This window comes from Musa acuminata, chromosome BXJ2-9 (assembly GCF_036884655.1).
Source record: "Musa acuminata AAA Group cultivar baxijiao chromosome BXJ2-9, Cavendish_Baxijiao_AAA, whole genome shotgun sequence".
NCBI lineage: Eukaryota > Viridiplantae > Streptophyta > Magnoliopsida > Zingiberales > Musaceae > Musa > Musa acuminata.
Genome location: NC_088346.1, coordinates 5,236,117 through 5,260,410, shown reverse-complemented (window position 1 = coordinate 5,260,410; position 24,294 = coordinate 5,236,117). Strand labels below are relative to the sequence as shown.

The window sequence follows — 24,294 nt, the reverse complement described above, 5'->3', positions numbered from 1 at the left end:
GGAAAGACGCTCTTCGTTGGGCCCATTTGGCCCAATTTAGTGTTCGTGGGTGGCAATCGGTTGGGTTGGAACCGACTAGAGTTCAGATCGAGCTCGCCCAACCTACCATTCTCAGACCCAATGTGGCCCGCAAGTAGGCCTAGATTTCCCGGCTCGCCGAGCTGGTCAAAATTAAATTAAATTAGTCGGTCAAAATTGATGGTTCGGTCGTTTGGAACAGATTATATATATATATATATATATATATATATATATATATGCTCCTGAAAATTAATCTTTATAATGAATTAGAAGATATTACAAAGTGATTTCTTAGTATTATAGTAAAATTGTTCATTTGCAATTTAGGTCAGTAGGATTCGAGATAATGAGGAAGCAAACATATATGCATGCAGATGAGAAGAAGAGGAGGAAAAGCAAAGCCAGCAAACACTTGTTTTTGGCATGAACTTGTTCTTCATGGACTGCAGTCTTTACTGGTTAAAGAACAGGGTTTGGCTTTCAGAAGATATATCATCTAGTAAGAACTTATTGCATGAAAATTGATGTTTTCGCGCACGCGATTCTTGTTAATGCAGGAACCAAGGAAACTTTATCGTAGTTTCAAACTCACAAAGTCACTCGGAAAAATTTACAACAAGATATTATAAATTATTTTCATTGGAGAGATGTCAAATGATTTTTTTTTTTTTTGGAAATGCAAAGTCTACAACCATTCCATGATTCAAAAAGCTACAATGGTGACCACATGTATCAACACATAGAAAGAATCAGAACTAGATTTGAGGCATACCAAAATTTGTCACCTTCCTCCTTGTCATGATTCCTAACTGCCAAACATTACAGTGTGTGCCAAAGGCCACACTCTTCAGAACATAGTAAGCAAAATGTATGTGCAACATGATATAGCAGTGGTGATGGTGATGGTGATTGATGTCTTATCATCTTAGCTGATGCTGCATCATCACATTGTTTGATCTCTGTTTGTTTCCCCCCCAATTCTATGGTGAAGTTGTAACTTCTGATGACTTGGCCCCCTGAGTGAGACATGCAGACCTACACAAGAGAATCATCCATGCTAAGCACAGCTCATGCATATCTACAACTCACCAGCAAACCCTTTGTTACTGGGTAAGAGTTCAAGTAACTTGGAGATTCATGAGCAAAGTTATCTGGAAGGACAAACATTATCCATGTAGGGAATCAGAGTTGTTCTTCTTTAAAGATGAAAGTGTAAAGGCAAAAGCCATATCCTCCAACATTTTATAAAGCTTATTCCTCCAAAAGTAAGGAGATAATAATCCAGATGTAAGACATTTTGAGCAGGCATCCTTAAGGATATATATTAACCAGGCTTAAGATACATCTTGCAGGAACTTTTTGAAGTACCTCGAGCTTGAATTGATTCCAAATGACACACCTGTAAGCTGGCAAAGAGGAATCAAGAACAATATACTTTGAGCTGGTAGAACTTGCCACTGTAGTTCTTGTCAGCCATTGGAGGATTCTGCTCTGAGATCTTAAATGTCATAAAGCAGTCGTGTTCAGCAATCATGTTCTCTTTCTCCCTGCCTCTGCTTTGCTTTCGTTTGATATTAGACTACCACCGACCACTACCAATGTTTCTGATGTGCATAGCACGATTTCAATAGTATGTTTGAGCTCAGACCTTTGTGTGGGTCTCTCTCTTACTGGCTTTCACCGTGGAGGTCCAGTTTAAGATGTTGGAACTATGATTGGTGGCTTCGAGTCCAGAGAAAAAGTAGTCAGGAACAGCTTTGTGATGGGCCAGATTCATGTTATGGTAGGTACTCTGAGATGATCTTTTGGTGCTTGTGGTTACACAGACAGCATTGACCTATGGGGTCATCGGATCTGACCCGAATTAGATGAGATGGAAACAGTCTCAAATGACTGTCTGCTGTTTCAACCATCGTTGATTTGTAAGGCCAATTTCTCCCTCGTTCTAAGGAATCCTGCAAAGCAAAAGCAAAAAAAGAAGAAGAAGGGAGAGGACCACATTGCCGCTCTTCAATCTCTCCCACCGAGTGCAGCACAATTGGCTCCAACCACTCTGTTCGCGGACAAACTTGGAGCTGCCTCCCATGTTTCTCCACTCCCTGTTGATGCAAGAGCAGAAGCAGCCACAACAGAGGCAAGCATCCATCTCCACTCCTCTCTCTCTCTCTCTCTCTCTCTCTCTCTCTCTCTCTTCCCGTTACACGCTTTTGTTCTGCCATGCATACGGCTTGAGTTGCGCTGATACTTTGTTTGAAGAGTGTCGACTTCTGCATGTGTTTCAGAAAGCCATGGTATGGAAGGGTGATGGAGGTCATAATTCTCTGGAAGTCTGCAACAAGATCTCCAACAGCAAGGCCTAGTACCGGAACTGCTGCCGACTCCAGCAAGCAGAAGCTGGGAAGATGCAGCTCTCTGAAGGTAGCCTCTTCGTTCACCCGAGTCTGCCTCTGTGCTCCCATGTCTTCCTACAACGAGGTGTTTCGAGCCGATGCGCCGTCGCGGAGAAGCTACAGTTGCCCGAGGTCGAAGTCACCGCCGGAGCGATGGATGGCGAGCACGCGAGGGTCCGCCGAGGGCCGAAGAGTGTTCAGGGGGAAGTCTTTGACGGATAACAAGCTGATGCGGAGGTTCGTGGTGGAGGAGGAGGCGATGATGCAGCTGAGGAGGAGGAACCAGATGGAGTTCATGAGGAAGAGGAATGCCACGAGGAGGAAGAGGATCGGGCCGAGTCCTCTCAGCAGGATGGTGATGGCCGAGGAAGAGTAGTAGTTCAAAGAGGTTTAGCCGGTGCAACAAGTTGTGATCCGTCTGCCACTGAAGGATCTTCATTTACTTCATCGTAGTTTTGTGCATACTTGGAGAATTCTATGCTGCATGGGCAAATCCTTGGAACAGATGGGTGATTGTTTTATTAGGGATGAATTAGTAGACAGGAAGTGAATCTTTTGGAAGATATGAACCTTGTGGCTTCTTCTTGCTCATTCATTCTTGAAAGTTTGAGTTTGATTTGCAATGACAAGTTTTTGAATCATAAAATGATGGGAATGGAAGACTGGCACATCTCCTTCTTTCTTGGTTTGTCTCAGCAGTCCGCACTGCTATCGAACATTCAAAAGTTGCTTGTGGGTTTTGTTGCATTGCCATCGAACATTCAAAACACTCCGATCCAGTAAGATAATTGAGTTAAAAAGAAAACATAGGAGATGAAAACTAATCTTGAATGACCCATGGAGGAGGGCATCACATTTCAGAAACATAATCATTATCCTACAATTTAAATCATAGATCATAATATAAGATGACAACATTTTCCATGTCATATTCCTCGAAAAATTATTGATCGGGTACTCCAATGAGGAGGAGATGAAACATTAAAAAAGAAGTCAATTATTGACTGCAACTGATGACAATTTCTTTGCAGCTCATCCTGAATTCTGAAGGTAAACAGATAATAATTATATGCAATCCAAACAGTATAAATTCACGACTCAGCATCACCTATTTGCAGGCGCAGTGTGTTTTTGGGACTGCAGTCCCACGGCACCACTGCTTGCCACAAAGACTAATCAAACCAAGTGATCATCCACTTCTAAGCAATACAAGTGACGATAAAAATTCAAGCACATAATTAAATAAATTAATTCAGGCCCTCAATATGGGTGCGAGAAATAGTTATTCACTTTTACAGGATACAGGTCACCTCAACGAAAGTAACAACATTCGAGGCCCTGCAATCAAAACCGGTATAGATCATACCGGTACATATCAGTTCATTTTTTATTATTTTATTTAATGATAGTGGTTATGGTACAGATCAACATACCATCATTTATATTAATGCAATGATTCGATAGGTTACCAAACCAGTATAGGGTTGGTATCTAAAACCTCAACTCTACCACAATGTTTCAGATGGCTTTTGAAAACAAACAGAATCGCCAAACTTAGGGGGCATCCCTGCGTTATAAAAAGAGACGGTACCAGAGATTGGGTCCCACTGGGAACAACACTGACTTAAGACTGTAAGAAGCTAGCATATTTGGCACCAAGGAAAAGCCTCTGGATGCAGAGAAGAGCATTCTTGGTCACATCAGCATTTTCATGATTCATGAGCTTCATTACCCGGTCCTTGGCCTTCAGGTCTGACACGATGATTCTTCCAGCAGGGTGGTACTGGATAAATTGAGACAAATCATAGCATGCAACAGCAAGTGCTGTTGGATCACCGGAGGTGTCAAGGATTGTGATGAGGACACGCAGGATCTGCAAAAAATATTTACTGGAAATTAGATAAGCATCAACCATGGGTCTGTATAAGTACCGTTAGTGCAAGGTCCAAAGAAAAAGAACACATCAGCACTAAGTGATCTAAAATAACCACAAAAGTTAAATAACAGTTGCATGTGCAGCCACTACAAGTTTCACAGAGTCATAATTTGAAGCTGTTATCTATTGTGTTATTTTCCTGGCACCGTATTTGCTTCCAGTATGTTTAAATTGGTTACGATGACTGGAATTTGATAGTCTTTTAGCATTTACATAGTCAACAAGAGCTTTACCAACAGTAATATTAGTTCCAAGTGAGAAGTTGCATACAAGGACTTGCAACAACATAAAAAAGAAAGGCAATATACACGTGGAATATGATCCATGGTTACCCTGCTTTCTTCTTTTATTATTGATTTTTCTCCATGTGTATGAAACACCCTTACTCAAAGGTCAAAATTCAGTCAACAAGCATATAATTGTGATGGCTAGACAACCCATGATTCCCACAGAAAAAGTACCAGAGTCCTTCAGCATGCAACTTCCTCCACAATTTGAGTAATATGACATACCTGGAAATCGTTTTCTTCAAAATTTGTAATATTTTCACGCCAGAATCCTGGATCCTTGTGCATAGGATACCAGTCAAGATGACCAAGAAGGACTTCCTGCTTATATTTATCAAAGGAACTTAAAGTTTTAATGTGTTCCTTCAGTCCATCTTCTAGCTGATTCAATGCTTCCAATAAATCCTGCGTGGAATGAGAAGATGGTAAGGACATTACCATTTAATCACAGCACTATAGCTTGTTCAAATGTGTTTCAAAAGTGACGGAATATCAGTCTGCAGCATCTGATATTTGAGTACTTGTGGCTTTGCAACTACGGTTTTAAAAGTAAACACACCAAAAATAGCATGAGAGGGTATCATAAATGTAACCTCATCACTCCAGGCCTGAGCTTTTAGAGACTGAACAATTTGCGGCAATCCGAGGTCAATCATTTGGGCCCCACATGCTGCCTTCGGTAACAAATTGCGCAAAGTCAATACAATGACCCTCACAACCTGCACCGGAGATATACACTTTAGCAAAATCACCACTACATTTAGACTAAGTTTAGATCACTGAGTCAGAAAGAAATAGTTAGAGAATCCAACCTTTTCCTTTGTTGAACCTTTTACAACATCAACCAGCCTTGGCATTACCCTAGTAGTGGCCAAGTAATCAATTGCTGCATCATAATAGGACAAGAGCCAAATACAAAGGCAAGTTTCATAAAGCAGCTGCAAAAGAATATTGTTGGCTTCAAAAACATTTCAGAAAAATGGATAAAAGTATCAACAAAAACAGTATGCAAATTAATGCAAGCTTAAGCATAGTCGATAACGTTAAATTTTTATATAACTGTGGAAGAAGAAAGATGGCTTATGAAATGTATGCCTTCTTTGCAGTGATACATAAGAAATCTGTGGTAGTTTTTATGTGATATTGTATACCTTCACTCCATTCATACAAAAGAAAACTGTCGAAGATTTTATGGAATGAGAGTCCATGTATAATCTATCTTTGGATTCCTGGTAAATAAATTACAATTAACCAACTAATGGTATGACATTAAAAGGATCCTTGCAGTCATAGGCTGGCATCTCTTTCATTCTCAGATACATTTCAATTGTATTTAGCATAAGACATTTAACGCAAATGAGATATGTACAGTTAAGCATATTATGTGGACACACATACAAAAAACAGAGTCAAAGAAATATATCTAAAATATTCTTAGTAGAACTAAGAAAATCAAGATGCACATTAGCAATCTTGAAGATGTCATGCAACATATACTGAAGTTGATCATTGTTCAGATCCATTTATGCAATCAGCTATTCACCTGTTTCATCATGTTTATCATTTAGAGTGATGTTGGAAACCCAGAGGACAAACAACATTCAGATGAAACAAGGCACGACAAGAAACAAACAATTATCAAGCATAAAACCAGACAACAGATCAAAAAGTTACTGCAAGTTCAAGTCAATAACCACACAGTATGATCTGTGGAACTTGAAACAGAACCACAGAAAGAAATTAAATCATTTTTACCTGAATGGACTGCTGAGTTGATGCTGGGGAAATCAAAGGAATTAGCAATTTAACACCATCTGCTTGTACAAATGAAACCCTGACAAAGCGTTCTCTTAGCAAAGTGGCTAGGCAACTTACAGCCAATGGCACAGAACGATTGGGGTGAGTTGGGGCCTTCAGCTGGAAAGTAATACTGCTTTCAGTAATCCATAGTTAGAAAGAATGCTGATCATCTAACTGTTTATATATACATACATATATATATATATATATATACATACATATATATATATATATATATACATACATATATACATACATATATCAATATCATTCTGTTGCTAAAACAGCATGTGTGTTACAAATGTATGCTCTTACATACCACACCAAACATAAAGCACAATAAAAATAAAACTTGTTCTTAATCAACATTATACTGGGTCGATGACCCGTTTGCCCATCCATACACGGAGTGTGAACTGATGAAGAGTAAAACAGTTGTGGAAGGGCAAGATGAGTAAATAATATATTCAGAATAGTTAAATACATATCACGAGAATAATGTAACAACATGAAACTGATTGTCAATCCATCAAGGTGGGAAATGTCTACTTGTTTAAGAGATCAACAAGTATGTTCATATATTTAGGTTGAAGGCAATCAACCAGTCTTCAGCCAAAAGATTCATCTATAATATTTAGCTTCTCCATGACATAATGCATCTCTTTTTTTCATTCTTCTCAGCAAAGGTGGGAAATGTGTTCATGAGCCCATCAACTTGCTCCCCATAAGTCAGATAGCAATTTTTATAATCAAGTCACGTTTAGGTTACCTTAACCCAAATATAAATGTGTCACAGAATGATCACTGTGGTTACCAGGTTAAATATAAAAGGGTTTCAGAACTATTATAATAGTTATCAAGAAAACGTTGGTGCAGTTTGCTGTAGAATTAAAATATATGACCAAAATAAAATATATATGATCTGAAACACAGGAAAGTCAAGTATTGGGAACTCATCCACAATGAACCATCAAAAATGTAATTCGTTCATGACATCTCGTTGCAGAATGGCTTTGTTCATTTTTCATATAAGTGACTACGAAAAAGTATTTTGGCCAAATCATATCAGATTCAATAGCTTTAGATGATCATGATGCCAGGCAATAGAATCTCGGATCATATTAACTGAAATCTAAGCAAACTTCCTTGATAATCAAGAACATAGCTTACTGAAAAGTTCATAGAAGTTGAAACACCTGTTCAAATGAAAACAGAAATGGAGCTCAGAAAAAAACACTGTGACAAACATCACTAGTCTATAGCTCACTGACGAGTCCATAAAAGTCAAAAATATTTATATGATTGAAAAACAGAAACTCAAGTGGAACTTGGGAAAAGCATTGTGACACATTTCCCAGGTATTACTACATCACATGCTTTATAAATTACCGAATGCATAGACTACAAAATCAACTCAATTATTACTAAGCCATGACACTTCAATTTACTGAATGAGATGGTTCCTTCTTTTTGGTCTTTTTCTTTTTTTTTTCGTTTTTCAATTATATAGCTATAAAATGTAACAAAAATTGCTATGTTGTTTCCATGATGGCGCATACAAGTTTTACCTGTAAACAGAGCCAATCAAGTAGGCCTTCTAGAACAGCATCAATAGCTGAGATTTTGCTCTTAGAATGTGAAGATTCTCCATTTGAAACAAGGCCATGCTGACCTTTAGGACGAGCACTGAACGCAAGCACACTTGTTGATTGTTCGGTTGATCATAAAATCTACAACAGTATTTGCACCATTTGAGAATTTGATGTACCTTACTATAAGTGTCAGTATCTTACAACTCTTCTCTTGTATGAACCAATTGCCTTCCTGAAGCCATCTGAAAGATCAGAAGTGCAATGTGTAAATGATTCAAGCACAATCCAAATTGCAGAAAAAGAAAAAAATCACTACACCAATAAGATGTTTCATAATGAAATCATTATACCATTCACCTCGACAAATATACCACGGAAAAAGAAATCTATTTTCAGGGAAGGGCCAATCAGAGGGATTGTTGAACCTTTAACAACTCAATTAGTTTGATTACTTCACCAAAAAAATAAAAACTTAACAAAACCAGAACGACACTCTAAGCATGACTAGGAGGAGAATAAGTTGCTACATGAAAGGCTACCAATTAAAAAGATGGCCCTTAAAGGTTTATTATAATACAATAGAAGTTGGTCAGCTAGTTCCAACTGTCAACCTCAAAGACACATTTGGCCACTGACATCATTGATAAAAATTGGATAAAAAAAGAAAATCCTGAAGACCATAACTTAAGAAAGGCTGATAAGTATCTTCGTTTGATAGTGATTTGTCATGAAAAAGTCTAGCTCGTTTCGGATTTGCTGCAAAGAACAGAAAGAAATTTGTCAAGATCATTCACATAAGAGATCATAATTTTGTCACATTCTGCACCACTTCATACCTGTGAGCATTTCGTCAATGAGAGCAAGCACATACTCGACTGTTTCTTCCTTAGAAATGTCACGCAAAATGTTTATGAAGACCGCTACATAAGCTGGTCCATCCTGTCAAATGAATTAATTTAATGTGACCAGGGTGTACTGAAATTATTCACACAGCTAATATTGCTTTATCATGACCACTCAGAATCTAAATGGTTTAAAAGTTCAGACAATCAATATGAAAATCAAGTCCTTTGACAAATTTTAGAGAGAAATTCAGTGAAAACATGGTCTAAGCTTTATACTTGTCCAACTCGCTGTACATCATATGCATACATGGAACTTATTAAATACGAAAGGAAAGGAAGCATTTTAAGTAGCAAACAGTGACTACCTTAGATTATCGTTACACTAAATAAAAGATGGCAGTCCAGACCGAAGTATTAAATGAAAAGAGTCAAGAAAGGAAGGGCATGAATGCATCAATAATGGTCTCCCAACAGTCAAAAATTAAATATAATGCCAGACTATATATACTATTATATTCTACAAAGATAAAGGAGGTAAAGTTTTGGCCCTGTCTGTCCAGAAATCACACATGCCAATGTGGGTGGAACCATGATTTAAAATTTTAGGACCAATACGAGATACTGACACATGGAATGCTGGTACACTAGGCGGTAGAGGTTCAACTGATCATGGTATGCCGGCATGCTAAGTGGTATGGTCCAGACCAAAAAAAATTCTCAGCTAGAGGAGAAGTGATATCTCCTTCTAAAAAGAGGATATGTTATCTATCATACCCTGTCTAGCAGCCTAATTTGCTGCTTGATTAGATTCTCTAAAATAGTGTATATAAGAAAAGGTTCTAAATCTTCCAATAATAGTCTTTAAATTTGCAATCATCAATATGTAAGTCAGATTATAGTTGCCAATATAGGTAACAGTACACTGCTACACAGAAGGAAATAGCTTGATGCCATAGTCCAAGCAGCTAGGCAATAAACTTATATCAAAACAAATTACATTTTGTTTCTTGCAATAACCATAAACTTAGGATTCTAATATGATTTAACTCTTATAGGATGAAAAAAATATAAAGAACGCCTTCTCAAGCCCCATATTGGCGGGCGCCTCGTATATTGGGTTCATTCCCTTTACTTTTACAAGTAAGATACAACATAGACACAATATCTAGGCTAAAATAACTATAACTATGTATAAGAAAAATATATTAGCAAAATCAACTCAAAAGTTATATTATGTGTCACCACAGAAGCTACATTTATATAGATAGTCAGCATCTGAAGTTAGGAAAAAAAAAAAAGACAAAGGGTGGACAAATTTCAAAACCACTTCAAAAAGCATTCACCTAGAGCATAACGAAAGTTATAAATGGAATCAAAACATAATACTTCGGTATCAATTAGATGAAGATGGCACTAATAAATTTGAATAAGAAAAGAAAAGGAAAATAAACCAGTGCTTACATCATCAAGCAAAGCAGCTCTTTGGCTTTCAGATTTTTTATCATAGCGCCTTAGTAGCTGAAGATGTGTTCCTGTAATGAGCTTTGTAGACATATAAGTTTCCCATGGTATGTCCATCTTGAGAACCTTCAAATGCAAATTGAGACAAAATAAGTGGTAACCAAGGTTCTTAAACAGAATTAAAAAATTACTCCTACTTGACCAAAATTCCAGCAGAGACCTGACAAAATTAATTAACTCAAAGGTAAAGTCTTCTTCAAAGAAGACATCACCACTAGACAATGTAAATTCTTTATAGTGTTATATTTACGATGCCTTTTTGTTGTAAATCTGCTTCTGGTGCTGGATTACATGACATGCAGAACAAGGTTTGTTCTGTGTATATGCATAGTTTTAATTGGAAAAAGAAATTTGATCACATAATATTTTTGTTCTTTCCTTCATATTACATTGTCACACCAACCAAATTGTTCCATCTGCCAGTTGATATACCCTTCTATTGGAGAATAAATCCTTCATTGTAAGATGAGCTATTTCATGGAATGTAATGTTAGACAATTAAGAAACATTTCACCAAAAATAAGTGTCAATGAAAATGAGGATGCTAAGTTGGAGATGCAGGGTAACTAAAAAAATTAAAACAAGAAATGTTTACGATAATAATGATTAATATTAATTCTGATAAAGTATAAATTGAAAAGGATATATTGAAGGTGGTATAAAGTATAAACACATCCAAAGGAGACCTATAGATACACCAATCAGACAAATAAATTAATTTATATTAATAGCACAGGGTGAGGTAGAAGATGACGTAATAAAAATTTAGTGAAAAAAGTAAGAAGTGATTCAGTGTCTGTTAAAGTTTGACTAGTATTTATGTCCTTAAAAGAACTCAAATGTGGAAAAGATCCATAATCAAATCCAAATAGTCAGATCTATGTCTGGGAATTGCTGATGTCCATGTCATCTTGTATCATGAGCTATAAATTGATCTCAATGTTGGAACGATGTAGATTAACAAAGTAGGATATTGTAGGTCAAAGCCAGCCTCTATTCATCTTCTCTGCATCACCAGCCATCATAGTGCTACCATAGTCCTCCTCCCTTGTCCTTATCATAGTCTTCCTCCTTTGTCCTCTTCCCCTGCTAGTTTACCCGCAGAACATGCTTTCCTATTGCTCGTACTTCTAAACAGTCTCATCCTCTTACTAGTTACTCCAGTCAGTTTATAAATGTTGAAAAACCACCTATCAGAACAGCAGCCTAGGTTTTTCCACATTGGCTTCCCACATATTGCAACCATTATCACCTACATTTCTCAGTTCTCACCATGAATCTGATTTTGTTGCTCACTTGGAAGCACTAGAAAAAAAAAAGAATTAAAGAAAACGCTTATCGCAGTCTATGCCTATGATCATTCATCGACAGCCATTAAACGAAATCCCAAGAAAAAAAATTGTATAGGTCAGAAAGGTGCTTCTAATTGCAAACTTAATGAAGCCAAGAACACGCACCAATGATATTTGAGAAGGATGACAGCAAGAAATAATAATTTGACAAGAACTTCAATTAACTCGATCAATTCTTTGTTTCTAACACTGACATATATTGTTTCTTTGTCTTTTTCTTTTTACCCAGATGGTAGGCCAAACAACGTCATCTAATTATCAGTATGCACCGGACACCCACGATCAATCCCAAAAATCAATCCACGGCCTTGAGCATCGTAGTCAAACAATCATCAATACAAACCTAAAATGGCATATGCATCAAAAGAATTAAAATGATAGCGCAAGGACAGATCAAAGCCCGATCTCAGGTCACCAACCTCCTCGGTCGTCAGCTCCGCGCTACCCATCGAGAACAAAACCTTCTGCCACAGGAGCGGATGACTTCGGTCCACCAGATTCCGATGACCGCAGATCTAGAAAACCCAACAAGAAGAAACCCGACAAGTAATCGATCCCAACAAACCGAATTCAAGAAGTTGAGGAAGAATTGCAGGAAATAAAAGTAAGACAATATCACATAAGGATCGATTTACCGCAGAACCGAATTGGGGCCGCAGATCGCACGCCCTTCCCGAGTCCAAAAGGCCGTCGCCGAGGTTTCATTTTATAGATGATGGCCACGGAATTTTCACGGGTACGGGAAGGGGAAACACGTGGAGGGACATGCCGTCCCGGTCTATTCGAACCGGACCGGACGGCTTCGGGAATCTCTCGTGGATTAAGGCAGTGGACTCACTCTTTTCTTTTGGACCCGGTTCAATCGGGGATTCGAAAGAGCCGGCCTGAGATCCGGTTTAAATGTCTGCTTCACCGTGAGCTGTAATAGGCGCGATCCACGTGCAGCTCTGATGACCGCTCAGTTCGATCTCGACCGTTCAATTGGTGCCCGCCACGACGGAAGCGATGACATTTATTATTAGACTGTGACGGCATGAATACGATTGGTCCGATTCAATCGACTTCTTCTTTCATATTCTGTCAAGCTGTCAGGCGATCGTAGCCGTTTGATCAAATTGTGGATTGCGGCTTACAACCAACGCTTGATAAAATCCAATATCACAACAAATATTAACACACGTATTGCTGTTTCGAATCATTTGATCAACGGTGGATAAAATTATAATGATGTATTATAATAAAAATATAAAAAAAAATAGATAACACTATTAAATGATTATCATAATATAATGAAATAGGATGATAAGGAAAAAATTGACATCATCTCATCATGGAATATAATAGATTTTTTTTCTTCTTAAAATAGAAAATCCTAATTGTCCTTATGAAAAAAATCAAATATTTTTCGATAATAAATAAGATCTAAGAATATTTTGATCTTTTCAAAAATCAATTTTTAAGATGTCTTATTTAGATAATAAAAACATGGAATTTATACCTTTTTTCCCTCCTTCAAACAACATTACAAACGTATGGTCAGAGTTTCTTGATGAATATGCTCCAAATCTCTGATGATTCATCCAGGTGATGCAATCCATGCAATTGGCAGCATTGCCATGATTGGTTGCTGCATTATCAACTGGTCAAAGCCTCCACAACATCTTGAATGCAGAAGACACTGCTTTCAGGATGCAACAGATCATGCGCAGAAATGGATTCATAACAAATACTTGGGCAGGATTATGCTGAGTTATCCTCGCAGGGCAACTTCTCGAGAACTCCCAATCACCAACAGCATGAATGTTGCATAATATTTTCTAAGCAGCATAATTAGAACTCGGTAATCCAAGTTTGTAACCAGAATCACCACCATTTCAGATGGAGTGGAGCCGTTTCTAACCCACAGCACAAGGTCTACCTATCTCTTGACACTTCCGAAGAACTTTGATAATGGCACTGGGCCGCCATTCTTGTTGCTGTCACTGTCGCTGCTAGAGTGTTTGACCCTTGACTTGTGCTTCCTTTTCTTCTTTGATCTCTTGGACCTTGATTTCCTTGATTCCCTTTCATCATCTTCATAGTCATCATCACCGCTTGAAGATTCGGAGGATGAACTAGAGGAACTTGACTCGGATGATATTTTCTGCTATCAAAATTGGACCGAGGCAGAAAAGTCAACAAACAGTAGTGGTTATACTGCAGATCATACGAATTGGTGACAGAAAAATCAAGGATGACCTGGAATCTTGATAAAAAATGATGAGCATGATACTATGATAGTAAAAATAATGGACTGGAAGAAAAGAGTAAGATTCCTTCTCAATGTAATTTCTATCACTCACTAAGCAATACACTAATAGGAAAGCACACACCACAAGCTTATAGTAAAACAAAAAGTATGTTTGACCAGCAACACATTCCTAACCAAAATTTTGTAGCTATTGGTTCCACAAATGGATTCTATAAACTGAAACAAAACAACATGTTCGTTCCAAAATAAAATATGCATAATCCCTTTCAGCAGAATCAGCATCAATCTAGATTGTAGACTGAGAAATACCCTTTCTTGTATGGTCAGTTATTCCTAGTAAATTCTTGCAAAGATTTTATTGCAAGATATATGTAACTCCTTTTAACATACCAGAATTATCAAAACAATTGCCAGGCAAACGAAATAAGAAATGCAACATGATATCAAGCATCAATATGTTATCATAGTGGATAACCTAAATCCCAAGTACAAAACACATAGAACATTGGCGATTGGATGTCGTAAAACAGACCATAGGGCAGTACAGAACATCAAGACCACATATCATATTTAACCACAAGAATGAACCCTGCATAACTTCTGGATATTTCTATACTTCTCAAATATGCATGTATAAGTATCAATTGTTTTTCAGAAAATGAAGTAAAGTTTGTGGAAGTTTTCAACTTAGCTCATGTTGTCTGCAAGTTCTTAGAAGTTTCGATGCATACACTTGGAATGATGTATAAGCATCATTCCAAGGGCCAGGATGCATAATCTTAGTTGATATCAATTGGAAGAGAAAATGAAAAATTCTGTAAATAATAGCAAAGTACACTTGCACATGCAGTACCTAGAAAAGTGAAATAGGATCAGAAGTACCTTTCTCTTTCTGCTACTTCGTTTCTTGGAATCCTTGTCCTTCCTGTCTGCATTATGACAACAAAATAGCAATTGCATTTCTCAAAAATGTGCAAAGTGAAGAAAAATGAATATCATTGACAAAGACCGTTTAATTATTACTCAAGACAAAGAGAGCATACGAAATCAAGACAACAGAGTCCAGACCATAACATTAAACCACATGTATATACCCTTTTTTTTATGTGACTTGCTGGCAGAGTGATTTTTTCCAAGGGACAGCTTCCGGGCCCTTTCAGCATCTAGCTGAGCTCTGTATTCTCTCATCATTCTATCCTTATCAGCCTCAAGCTCATCTCTTCTGAGTTCATCTTCCTAAAACCATAAACAAAATATCACATTACCAGAAGAAACACCATCAGGATTTTAAATTGCGGGAGAAATTATTAAGATGGATACTATAACAAGTTTTGAGTCGAACATTAATGACATACAAAGGAAAGAAATTGCCTATCAAGTTATGGTAAGGTAGGAGCTTTATAATGTAAAGAAGCTTGAACTCTTTCTGACATATCTAGTGCAGACCATATTTATGTTGGAATCATTGTAGACTTAGTTATTAGTTTGAGTCATATTAAGTTACATCTGACTCTCAACCTATGCATTGTCAATTCTTATAGAATCATTTTGTCCTCATTTCATTACAGCATGAGGATCAAAATGGGGTTTGATTAATTTTACAGCCTAAATGAGCTAAACTAAGAGGTCTTATCGGGATTCAACAAAAGGTGACTTGACCCATAGATTACTCAATGGAATAAGATTTTAGTTACTTCTGTTTTTGGTGTATGTTATTAGAAACACGTATGGTTATCACAAATTTAAATCATGGGAGATTGTAGGAGTACGAGTAACCAAAAAAAAAAAGCTAACAGATAATCAATCAATAAATTAGTGAGCAATAAAACAAATTCATAGTGAAGGTTGAGAAGGAACATTTTACAGAGGGAAATGAGAAACAAAGAAGATATTGTAATAGAGAGATTTCAAGGAGGCCGAATCACCCCCAGGTTGTTTTGTATAGCATGCAAAAATCCCTGGTTAACCACTATAGCTTTGAAGTAGACTGGGAATGCTAACATAGAGGTCCAAGTCCAGCTCAAGAAGAGATCTCCTGGGCATTCCTACTTTTCTCGCACTTATCTTCTTATTTAGCTTAAAATATGGGCACTTGCAGCATGCTGAACAGACAAGAAGGATGCTTTTTCTAATTTAACAGTAATTTCAAATTTCAATAATATAACAATCCTAGTTCAATTAAGATCTTAGTCCCAAATGTCCACAGTTGGAGAAAGTTCTTTACCTATAAGGAGAGAAGCCTTTGTTAGGAGAGGTATATCTTAACATTATACCAGCTATCTCAATAATAATAAAGACAAAGATGGAGTCTAATGGATAAACAATCATGAAATATAACAAAGGCTTGTTCACGGATACTTCAGATACACAGATCTTTAGTAATGTTGATTTTCCATACAAACCCATACAGGCAAACAAATATAAACTCCCTGTGTTAAATCAATAAAGCAATAGGAAAGCCCTAAATAACCATGTCTACCATGTCAAACATCCATTAAACCATTTGAGTTCTAGTTCACAATGACAAAAAAGATGTCACAGATAGTCTTGGTCGATCATAAAGTTAAATCTTAAAGCTACATAATAATTTGTAGCAGAAATCCTCTCGGGACAAAACCAACGGAGTTCACAAACAATTTAAAACCAATCTAAGTCACAAGGCCCTTGGAGATTTCTAGTGGTCTTAAAAATCAGAAGGTTTACCAGCAGTTACTGCAACATTTTAGCAGTCATATTATTTCCTAAATTTGGAGCCTTCAAAATAAGCCTTGATGTTCAATATGGTCATAAAAATATTGAATAATCTTTGTGTAAAATGGGCATCATGACTCCTCACTGGTCAAAAATTTTGAAACAGAGTTCATTTTCAGTAGAATGAAAGAACATGGGCAAATTTTGTAGACATTGATGAGATGAGACAAAATTATCTCAAAACAGTCAAATTGTTGAATACAGTAAGAAATGTACTAAAAAAACATACATGAAACATAAGATACTTCCAAAGTTTACACTTACCAAAGCAAACTAATATACATACTGTATACACACATCAAAAAACAGAAATTTTGTATACATGTGAGATCAAAAGATAATAATTAACACACAAATAGAAAAAGGTTCCCTCAAAAATGCACCCCAAACATATCATTAAAAGATAATAAACACAACATGAAGAAAGAATTGAGAAATGTATGTTTTGTTTACTGCTTAAGAAACTGCAGTAGTCCTGTTGACAATGTCTTACCTTCTGTTTCCTCTTGAACTCTTCCCATGTTATGGTGTGGGATGTTTTTAGGCTTGCTAAACGAGCAGCATGCCACTCTGGTGAATGAAATGAACCATCCGTCTGCGATGGTCCTCATTAGTAATAATCCAATTGTATTAAACAATAAGCAAAGACATGCTACTTCAAAGGTATGTCTTGATCAAAGGAAAGCAAAAATGTAAAACCGTAAGAGAACTACATAACCACAAGACTACTAAACAGAAGCAATTTAGGGATGTTACCAATGATTGCACATTACTGACAAAGTAATTGTCGGTGGAAGAATCATTCTTACAAAAAAAATGTACAATTCATGTCTTTACCCAGCAACAAGGAGAAAAAAGGTCCACAAGCATAAATACTGCAAAATTAATACAGATACGATTTAAGCCTCAAATTTTTGCACTTACTGAATATGATCAACCATAGAAAAGACGTTATAGATGCAATTAACTTCCACTAAGGGCTGTTCATTCACCAAAATGGACTTCAGTTGAAGTGGCCTTAAGTCTTATGTCTGTTCCATTGAAAAATCACACTATTAATGTGATTTTTAAAACCTGTATACACTAATCAAGTGAAGTTGAGGAAAAAAATTGACACTCTTAAGCCCTTATGTAAACCAAAGCACACTACTAACATGTAGACCGATTAGCTAAGGGATTCGCTCCAAAATACATGCTACCCTTATGCTGCTAAATGCATCAAAACTTTCAAAACACTACAGCTTGAAGTCCTGCTTTTCGTCTCAACAGCTGCAAAAGTTGACACCATAACCAACTATTGCCATCGAATCATATTTTTACCCGCAAAACAACCAAAAGAAACAATTAAAATACCAAACGAATTATCCAAATGAACTACTAAAAAAACACAGGAAGATCACAACTTTACGATGTCAAAGATTCAGATAAAACTGTTGAAGCAAACTACAAGATGAAAAATGGCAACTTGAGTCTCATACAGAAGGGCCAAAAAGAGAGAAAAAAGAATCGGTTCCTCCAATGAAAGGGGAGGGGGAGGAGGGACGCTCAACCTCGATCTAAACAATCACAATCCTCTTGCACAATCAATTTTTTAAGCAGTAGGAACAAAAACACTGAAAAAAAGGATGGTATGAAATGGTACAAACCATTCCGTCTTCGATCTCCTCCGGTCCTGCGGAGGACGACCCCAGCCTCGCCCTTTGCATCGCTTTGTAAGCCTGGTTTTTCCCCATTTGGTACTTGGGAACAGGCAGATTAAGAAAAGAAGAAATCGGCTCGAATCAACAGGTAAGGGGTGTTGCCAGAAGATTGAATTGCAACCGGGGATTTTTGCTTGTCTTCGGATAAATCTCCGAAAACAAAACCTTCGCAATCGAAGCGAAAAGAAAGGCTCAGCCGAGCGGAGAAAAGGATTTAGGTTTCCGGAGGAAGAAAAATAGACGAGGTTGGAGGTCGTCTGCCTGTCTCGACGAAATCAGGAAACATCCTCGGTCACATCACAACCCCACACGTCTCACGTCATGTTCAAATCCGTGACGTCATACATATAGGGTAGGCAACTCATGCCAGCGGGACCGTGTGTCGTGGCGTACAGGGCCGACTCACACCCTCGGCTTGGGATCCTCTCCAAGTCTCTTGTGGTACTGATCGGACGGCTGACACCGAAAGATAGCAATCAGACAGAGTTATCAGATCCGGATCACCAATTTAGGGCTTTGGAACAGAAATGAAGGATATCAACCGATCAGGTCTCCGGTCTTTCTTTGATCAGACCGTATATTAAATATAAAATATTTCGAGAATTAATTATACATGGATATTACATAAGAAATTGTGATATAAAATTATGAAAAATATAATTGTGAAATACCTCTGTTCAAGAATAATTCAAGATATTTGATGAAGAAATAATAAAAAAATTCAAACTCAATGGCACATTAATGAGGTGGTAGAAGAAGGTAAAAAATAACGATGAAGGAACGATAAAAAGAGAGGAGTCGATAAACAAGGAATTATGAGAGAAAAAAATAATAATAATGTTAATACTAATATATTATTACACAATTGATGATTCTCATGTTCGAGTCATATGTAAGTATCGTGTATACCATTTGATGTAAAAAAAGAGAAGGTAAAAAGAAAAATAATAAAATAACACATGCCTAAAGATTTTATATAAGAAAAAAACTAAAATATTCGAAAAGTAAATTAAAAATAACTATATTCCAGGGTATTTTAATCAGTATGAATCAAACTACCATAACAGACCCATTTACCATTGGTGAGGAGTTTAATTAACTTAGAGAAACGGCATTTCCGCATGGAAGCCAGCATTGTAAGAACATTTCATTTGTAGGAATCTGTTGCAATGTTATTTGAGGCCACCTTTGTTTATAAGGAATTACACTGTATATCGTGGAAGACTATTAGAACATTTTCATTCCATAAACAAAAGCATGCTTTTCAAATATCAGAAGCGAAAAAAATTTGTGGAACAAATATTCATTTAGCAGATAAAAGTTGCTATATGGAGGGAGAAGTTTACAAAATTCACTACTTTTACCCTCTTCTCACTACATTGAAGGAGATGTTAGGTATTCCAAGAACACAAATAATTTTTTGCAACTTCTTGTGAAGATTGTTATGTAGATTTCAAAGCTTGTAGGCTAGTCTAACAGTGTTTCTTTAACCACCTGCAGGAGTATGCAAACTAATATCTAATTTTTGATGTATCAGAATTTCCATCAATTCCTGAAAAGAAGTAATACTTCTCCAGCTTGGTATATATAGGCAATGGAGGCTTGCTGATACCAAAAGTTTGCTGCCAAATTTTATTTGGTTTTCTCCATGTGATGTTAAAAAGAGGCTTTAATCATAAATCACAATTTACTGCAATGTGTTAGCAAATATTGAACAAAATTTCTGATATGGTTGATCAAAAGATAGCAATCATCTTGAAACATGACACGTCTCACAATGCATTATAGGCATGAATCTGAGAACATCTACTGTTTTTCTGTATCTCAAAAGTGAATCAGTGAAGGATATGATAGAGTTTACCTTCCAACATTTTCACAATGCTATTTGGTTTTTCCTTCCTGTGTACTTGTTCATCACTGACCTACCAGTAATCTCCACAAGAGCACAATCCATCCTTAACTGATGAAACCTACTTGAATCCCTTACTGTTACCTCCCTCCCTACAATTTTGGTTATCACCTTAATTGCAGCATGGCAATCCGTGCATGCCCTCAGGTTCTTCATCACCAGTTTAGGTGTTCCTGGTGGTGTATTTAGTAAAGCAAATGCAATGGCTAGCCTTTCACCGTGGTACCTCAATGATTCAATTTTGATCCTCATCCACCAAATGAAGTGCACACCTGGAATCAGACTTGTAACCTTCCTTATCCATCTCCTCACTCAACTTCTCTAGCAGAGCTCTAATTTCATTTATCTGAGGATTCATCTTGTCATCAGAAGAAAATCTGTAGATCTTTTGCTTAATCTCAACCCAGCTATAAGCTGGTTCCTTCCTCACGCCACGGTCCCTCATCATCTTCTTAACCTTGGCAGCATCATCCCATTGGCCAGCTTTAGCATAGACGTTTGACATGATGACAAAAGGAGAAGCATCCTTTAGCTCCATGCAGAAAAGTTTGTCAGCTGCCCGTCGTGCCAATTCTTGGTTCCCATGTATCCTACATGAATTTAGAATTGAGTTCCATATAATCTGATCAGCCTCGAAAGGCATCTGATTAAGTAGCCTTTCCACCTCATCAAAATGCCCGACTCGACTCATCAAATCTATGATACAAGCATAATGTTCCTTCCTTGGTTTCAGTCCATATAATTCTGTCATCGAATCAAAATATTGCAGCCCTTCTTCCACAAGGCCACTGTGATTACAAGCAGAAAGAACACTGAGAATGGTGATAGCATCTGGTTTGACATCCTGTCGGAGCATGTCTTCAAATAGTTTGATAGCCTTAGTCCCCTGCCCGTTTTGTGCATAAGCAGACATCATTGCATTCCATGAGACGATGTTCTTATCTGGCATCTCATCAAATGTCTTTTGAGTCTCAACAAAGCATCCACATTTTGCATACATGTCGAGAAGCGCACTTCCTGAGAAAACATTAGGCATGCAACCACATCTGATTAAATAAGAATGCAACTGCTTTCCCATTGAAAGTAGAGCCAGACTAGCCGAAGCCCTTAAGATACTAGAAAATGTAGCTCTATCCGGGTTCAAGCCAGATCTCCTCATCTCACAGAATAGGCTCAACGCTTCTTCATAGAGAGCATTCTCTATGTAACCTGAGATCATTGCCGTCCATGACACGATGTTCCTATTAATTGTTTTCCCAAAAATCATCTCTGCCGTCTCGAGAAGACCACATTTTGAGTACATGTCAATAAGGGCATTGCACATGAGATCATCAGATGAAGACTCTGTGAGAATTATTTGGGCATGGATTTGTCTCCCCATCACAAGATCAGGGAGAGCTCCAGCAAAACTTAGAAGACTAGGAAAAGGAAATCGTCTCCTATCAAAGCCACAGAATTGCATCTCTTTAAAGAGCTTCATTAATTCTTCAGTCTGTCCATTCCAGGCATAGCCAGAAATCATTACATTGTAAGAAACATTGTCCCTCTCTGCCATCTCATCAAAAAGTGCCTTGGCTTCAGTCAAGCTATCACATTTTGAGTAGAAGTCCAGCAATGAGTTGCATGCAAAGACATCCCAACCAAAATTTGTTTTGGTGACAAGACTATGGACCTGTTGGCCAAGACCAAAATTGCACAAGCCGGTAGCAGCAGTTAGAATGCCAGAGAATGTAAATTGTGACGGCTTGACTGACAAGTTCTGCATCATGATGAACAGCTCCAGTGCCTCATAATACAATCCTTCTTTTGAGTAACCCATCACCATAGCATTAAAAGTGACAGAATCCCTTTCATGCATCTCATCAAATACTCTTCTACCTAATCGAACAAGACCACACTTGCAGTACGAGTCCACCAAGGTGTTGCACACCATAACTCTATCACCGAATCCACACTTGACAACATGGACATGAACCTGAACAACCCAACCTGATGCATCGGGAGAACCGCAAGAACTTAGCAGTGCAACTATTGCAACATGATCAGGCCTGATTCCTGATCTCAACATGAACCGGAAGAGGTCGAAGGCTTCCTGATGTTGGGCGGCCTGGGAGTAGGCACCAATCATGATGGTCCATGTGACTGCAGTGCGATCCGCCGTGCGGTCAAACAGGTGACGTGCCTCATCGAGGTATCCACACTTAGCATAGCCAGAGATCATGCGGTTAGCAGTGAAGGTATTCTTAAGAGGCATTTCATCGAACAACTGACGTGCTCTCAAGAGTTGCCCCTTGTCAAGAAGAGACTCGACTAGGCGGTTGGAGTAGTAAGTTTGGAGATCAAAGCCAGTTTTGATCATTTGGGCATCGACATGGTATGCACTACTACTATTGGATTTAAACAGTTTGGACAGGAAAGAGGTGATCGATGGAAATGCTTTTTTGGGTTTAAATAGTTTCATACCAAGTGGGATTCTAAGGTTCTCAAATTAAGTTACTCCACCAAGCAATTTATACCATAAATGAATGCCTATCTAGCAGAAAACATTCCACTTTAGACCAAAAGTTCAGGTTCCTAAAGACAGGGCTAACATTCTCTACAGCACATGCAATTGCTGGATCCAAAAGAAAAGAATCTAACGATTGCTATTAATACAGGCTTTCCCAGTTTACCTGTGCAGCACTGGCACTCTGAACTTGTCATTTTGGCTCATCAAAATGCTTTTAAGTAGGCATTCTGCCACTCTCACTGGGTGTTTGCTCATTTGCTTAGCCTACTATGTATGGCACTCTCTCTTTAACTTGGACACCAGAGAATGCTTAATACAATATCAAACATGAGAGAGAGAGAGAGAGAGAGAGAGAGAGATTATATCGGACTACCATTTTATTATTTTCTTTATTTTTATTGAAGAAAAGAAGGTTGAATCACACAAAACTTGGTTCATGTATTCTTTTCTTTTACCAACAAAAAAGAAAAACCATATATTCCTTTCCAAAACAAATACAACCAATGCCCACAGCACACAACACATGATCAGGGTTTTAGTATCATGAGAAAAATTCTATCTGTTTGCAAGGAGAAGATTTCCTATATCAATTCTTTTCTCGAATGAGTTTGCAATGTGTTTAGTTTTATGTTACATGTTCAACAAAACTTGGATATCTTCCTATGACTAGGAATTCAGAGATCCTGAGTACTTGAACATTGGAATTGAACTCAAAAATGAAGTGATAAGTGCTACTTCATTTTACTTTGGATCTTTGAATCCATATCAAATGCCTTTTTTCCTCTTTTTCGTGTGAGTAGATGTGGGGAAGCAAATACCGCACACTATCATCTGCATCATCATCAGCTAAACTATCTTCTTTAGCATTTCTGTCACGCCCTCTTCTCACAGGAGACTGTTGCATGGTGTGATCATCATCATCGACATGGAGGTCACCAAAGCCTTTGCAGAACATCACATGCCTCCCCGGAGAACACACTGCAAACACGCATAAGCTGAACGGTAGAATCTAAATGGTTGTGTTATGCAAATGGCAGCAGAAATCATGTACATCTTCTCCGTGCCATCTTTGCAGCTAGTTTGCTTAAATGGTCGAGCACTTAACATGATCCTTAGTATACGAGGAAGGAGAGAGAGAGAGAGAGAGAACAACAAGCCCTCATATCCAGAAGATTACGACATTCCAATTTAGTTCTATAATGGACGTAGATAAAAGATCTGAATTGATTTACAAAGATCCAATGCGTGTCCTATCAGCAACTTAAATTGATTTGATTCAATACCTGTAGAACGGTTTGTGACAGATCAAGTGAATTCTACTGGTGCCTCCATCTAGCATTTTCTTTTCTTTTCCCTCTTTCAGATCATCTTCCTCAGAAAACGCTCAAAAGCTTATGTATGGGAAAGGAGTGCCATTTGTTCTACAATCT

At 37.6% G+C, this 24,294-nt stretch overlaps 3 protein-coding genes and 1 pseudogene across 4 annotated transcripts; 1 reads left to right on the top strand and 3 right to left on the bottom strand.

Moving 5' to 3' along the window:
• The first annotated feature begins 1,901 nt into the window (after window positions 1-1,901).
• On the top strand, window positions 1,902-3,061 carry LOC135622149 (uncharacterized). Its single transcript, XM_065123796.1, has 2 exons — window positions 1,902-2,155; window positions 2,304-3,061. Exons 1-2 carry the CDS (start codon window positions 2,106-2,108, stop codon window positions 2,785-2,787), a joined length of 534 nt encoding a protein of 177 aa, XP_064979868.1. The 5' UTR covers window positions 1,902-2,105; the 3' UTR covers window positions 2,788-3,061.
• Window positions 3,062-3,624: 563 nt separating this feature from the next.
• Window positions 3,625-12,438, bottom strand: LOC103997476 (probable V-type proton ATPase subunit H). The gene is made up of 12 exons (XM_065124874.1): window positions 12,380-12,438; window positions 12,164-12,259; window positions 10,333-10,458; window positions 8,863-8,965; window positions 8,712-8,782; window positions 8,203-8,270; window positions 8,003-8,120; window positions 6,390-6,551; window positions 5,447-5,572; window positions 5,228-5,353; window positions 4,860-5,039; window positions 3,625-4,284 (listed from the first exon to the last, which is right to left on the bottom strand). The coding sequence occupies exons 2-12, from the start codon at window positions 12,191-12,193 to the stop codon at window positions 4,036-4,038; spliced, it is 1,359 nt and encodes a 452-aa protein (XP_064980946.1). The 5' UTR covers window positions 12,194-12,259; window positions 12,380-12,438; the 3' UTR covers window positions 3,625-4,035.
• Window positions 12,439-13,446: 1,008 nt separating this feature from the next.
• LOC135622750 (uncharacterized) lies at window positions 13,447-18,698 on the bottom strand. Of its 2 annotated transcripts, none has more exons than XM_065124875.1 (5): window positions 18,393-18,698; window positions 17,240-17,341; window positions 15,090-15,231; window positions 14,878-14,924; window positions 13,447-13,890 (listed from the first exon to the last, which is right to left on the bottom strand). In XM_065124875.1, exons 1-5 carry the CDS (start codon window positions 18,477-18,479, stop codon window positions 13,663-13,665), a joined length of 606 nt encoding a protein of 201 aa, XP_064980947.1. In that variant the 5' UTR covers window positions 18,480-18,698; the 3' UTR covers window positions 13,447-13,662. The 2 variants fall into 2 exon arrangements, with proteins under 2 accessions (XP_064980947.1, XP_064980948.1); XM_065124876.1 differs by having other exon boundaries at window positions 13,447-13,887; window positions 18,393-18,694.
• Window positions 18,699-20,156: 1,458 nt separating this feature from the next.
• Window positions 20,157-24,290, bottom strand: LOC135622749 (putative pentatricopeptide repeat-containing protein At2g01510; annotated as a pseudogene).
• Window positions 24,291-24,294: the final 4 nt, after the last annotated feature.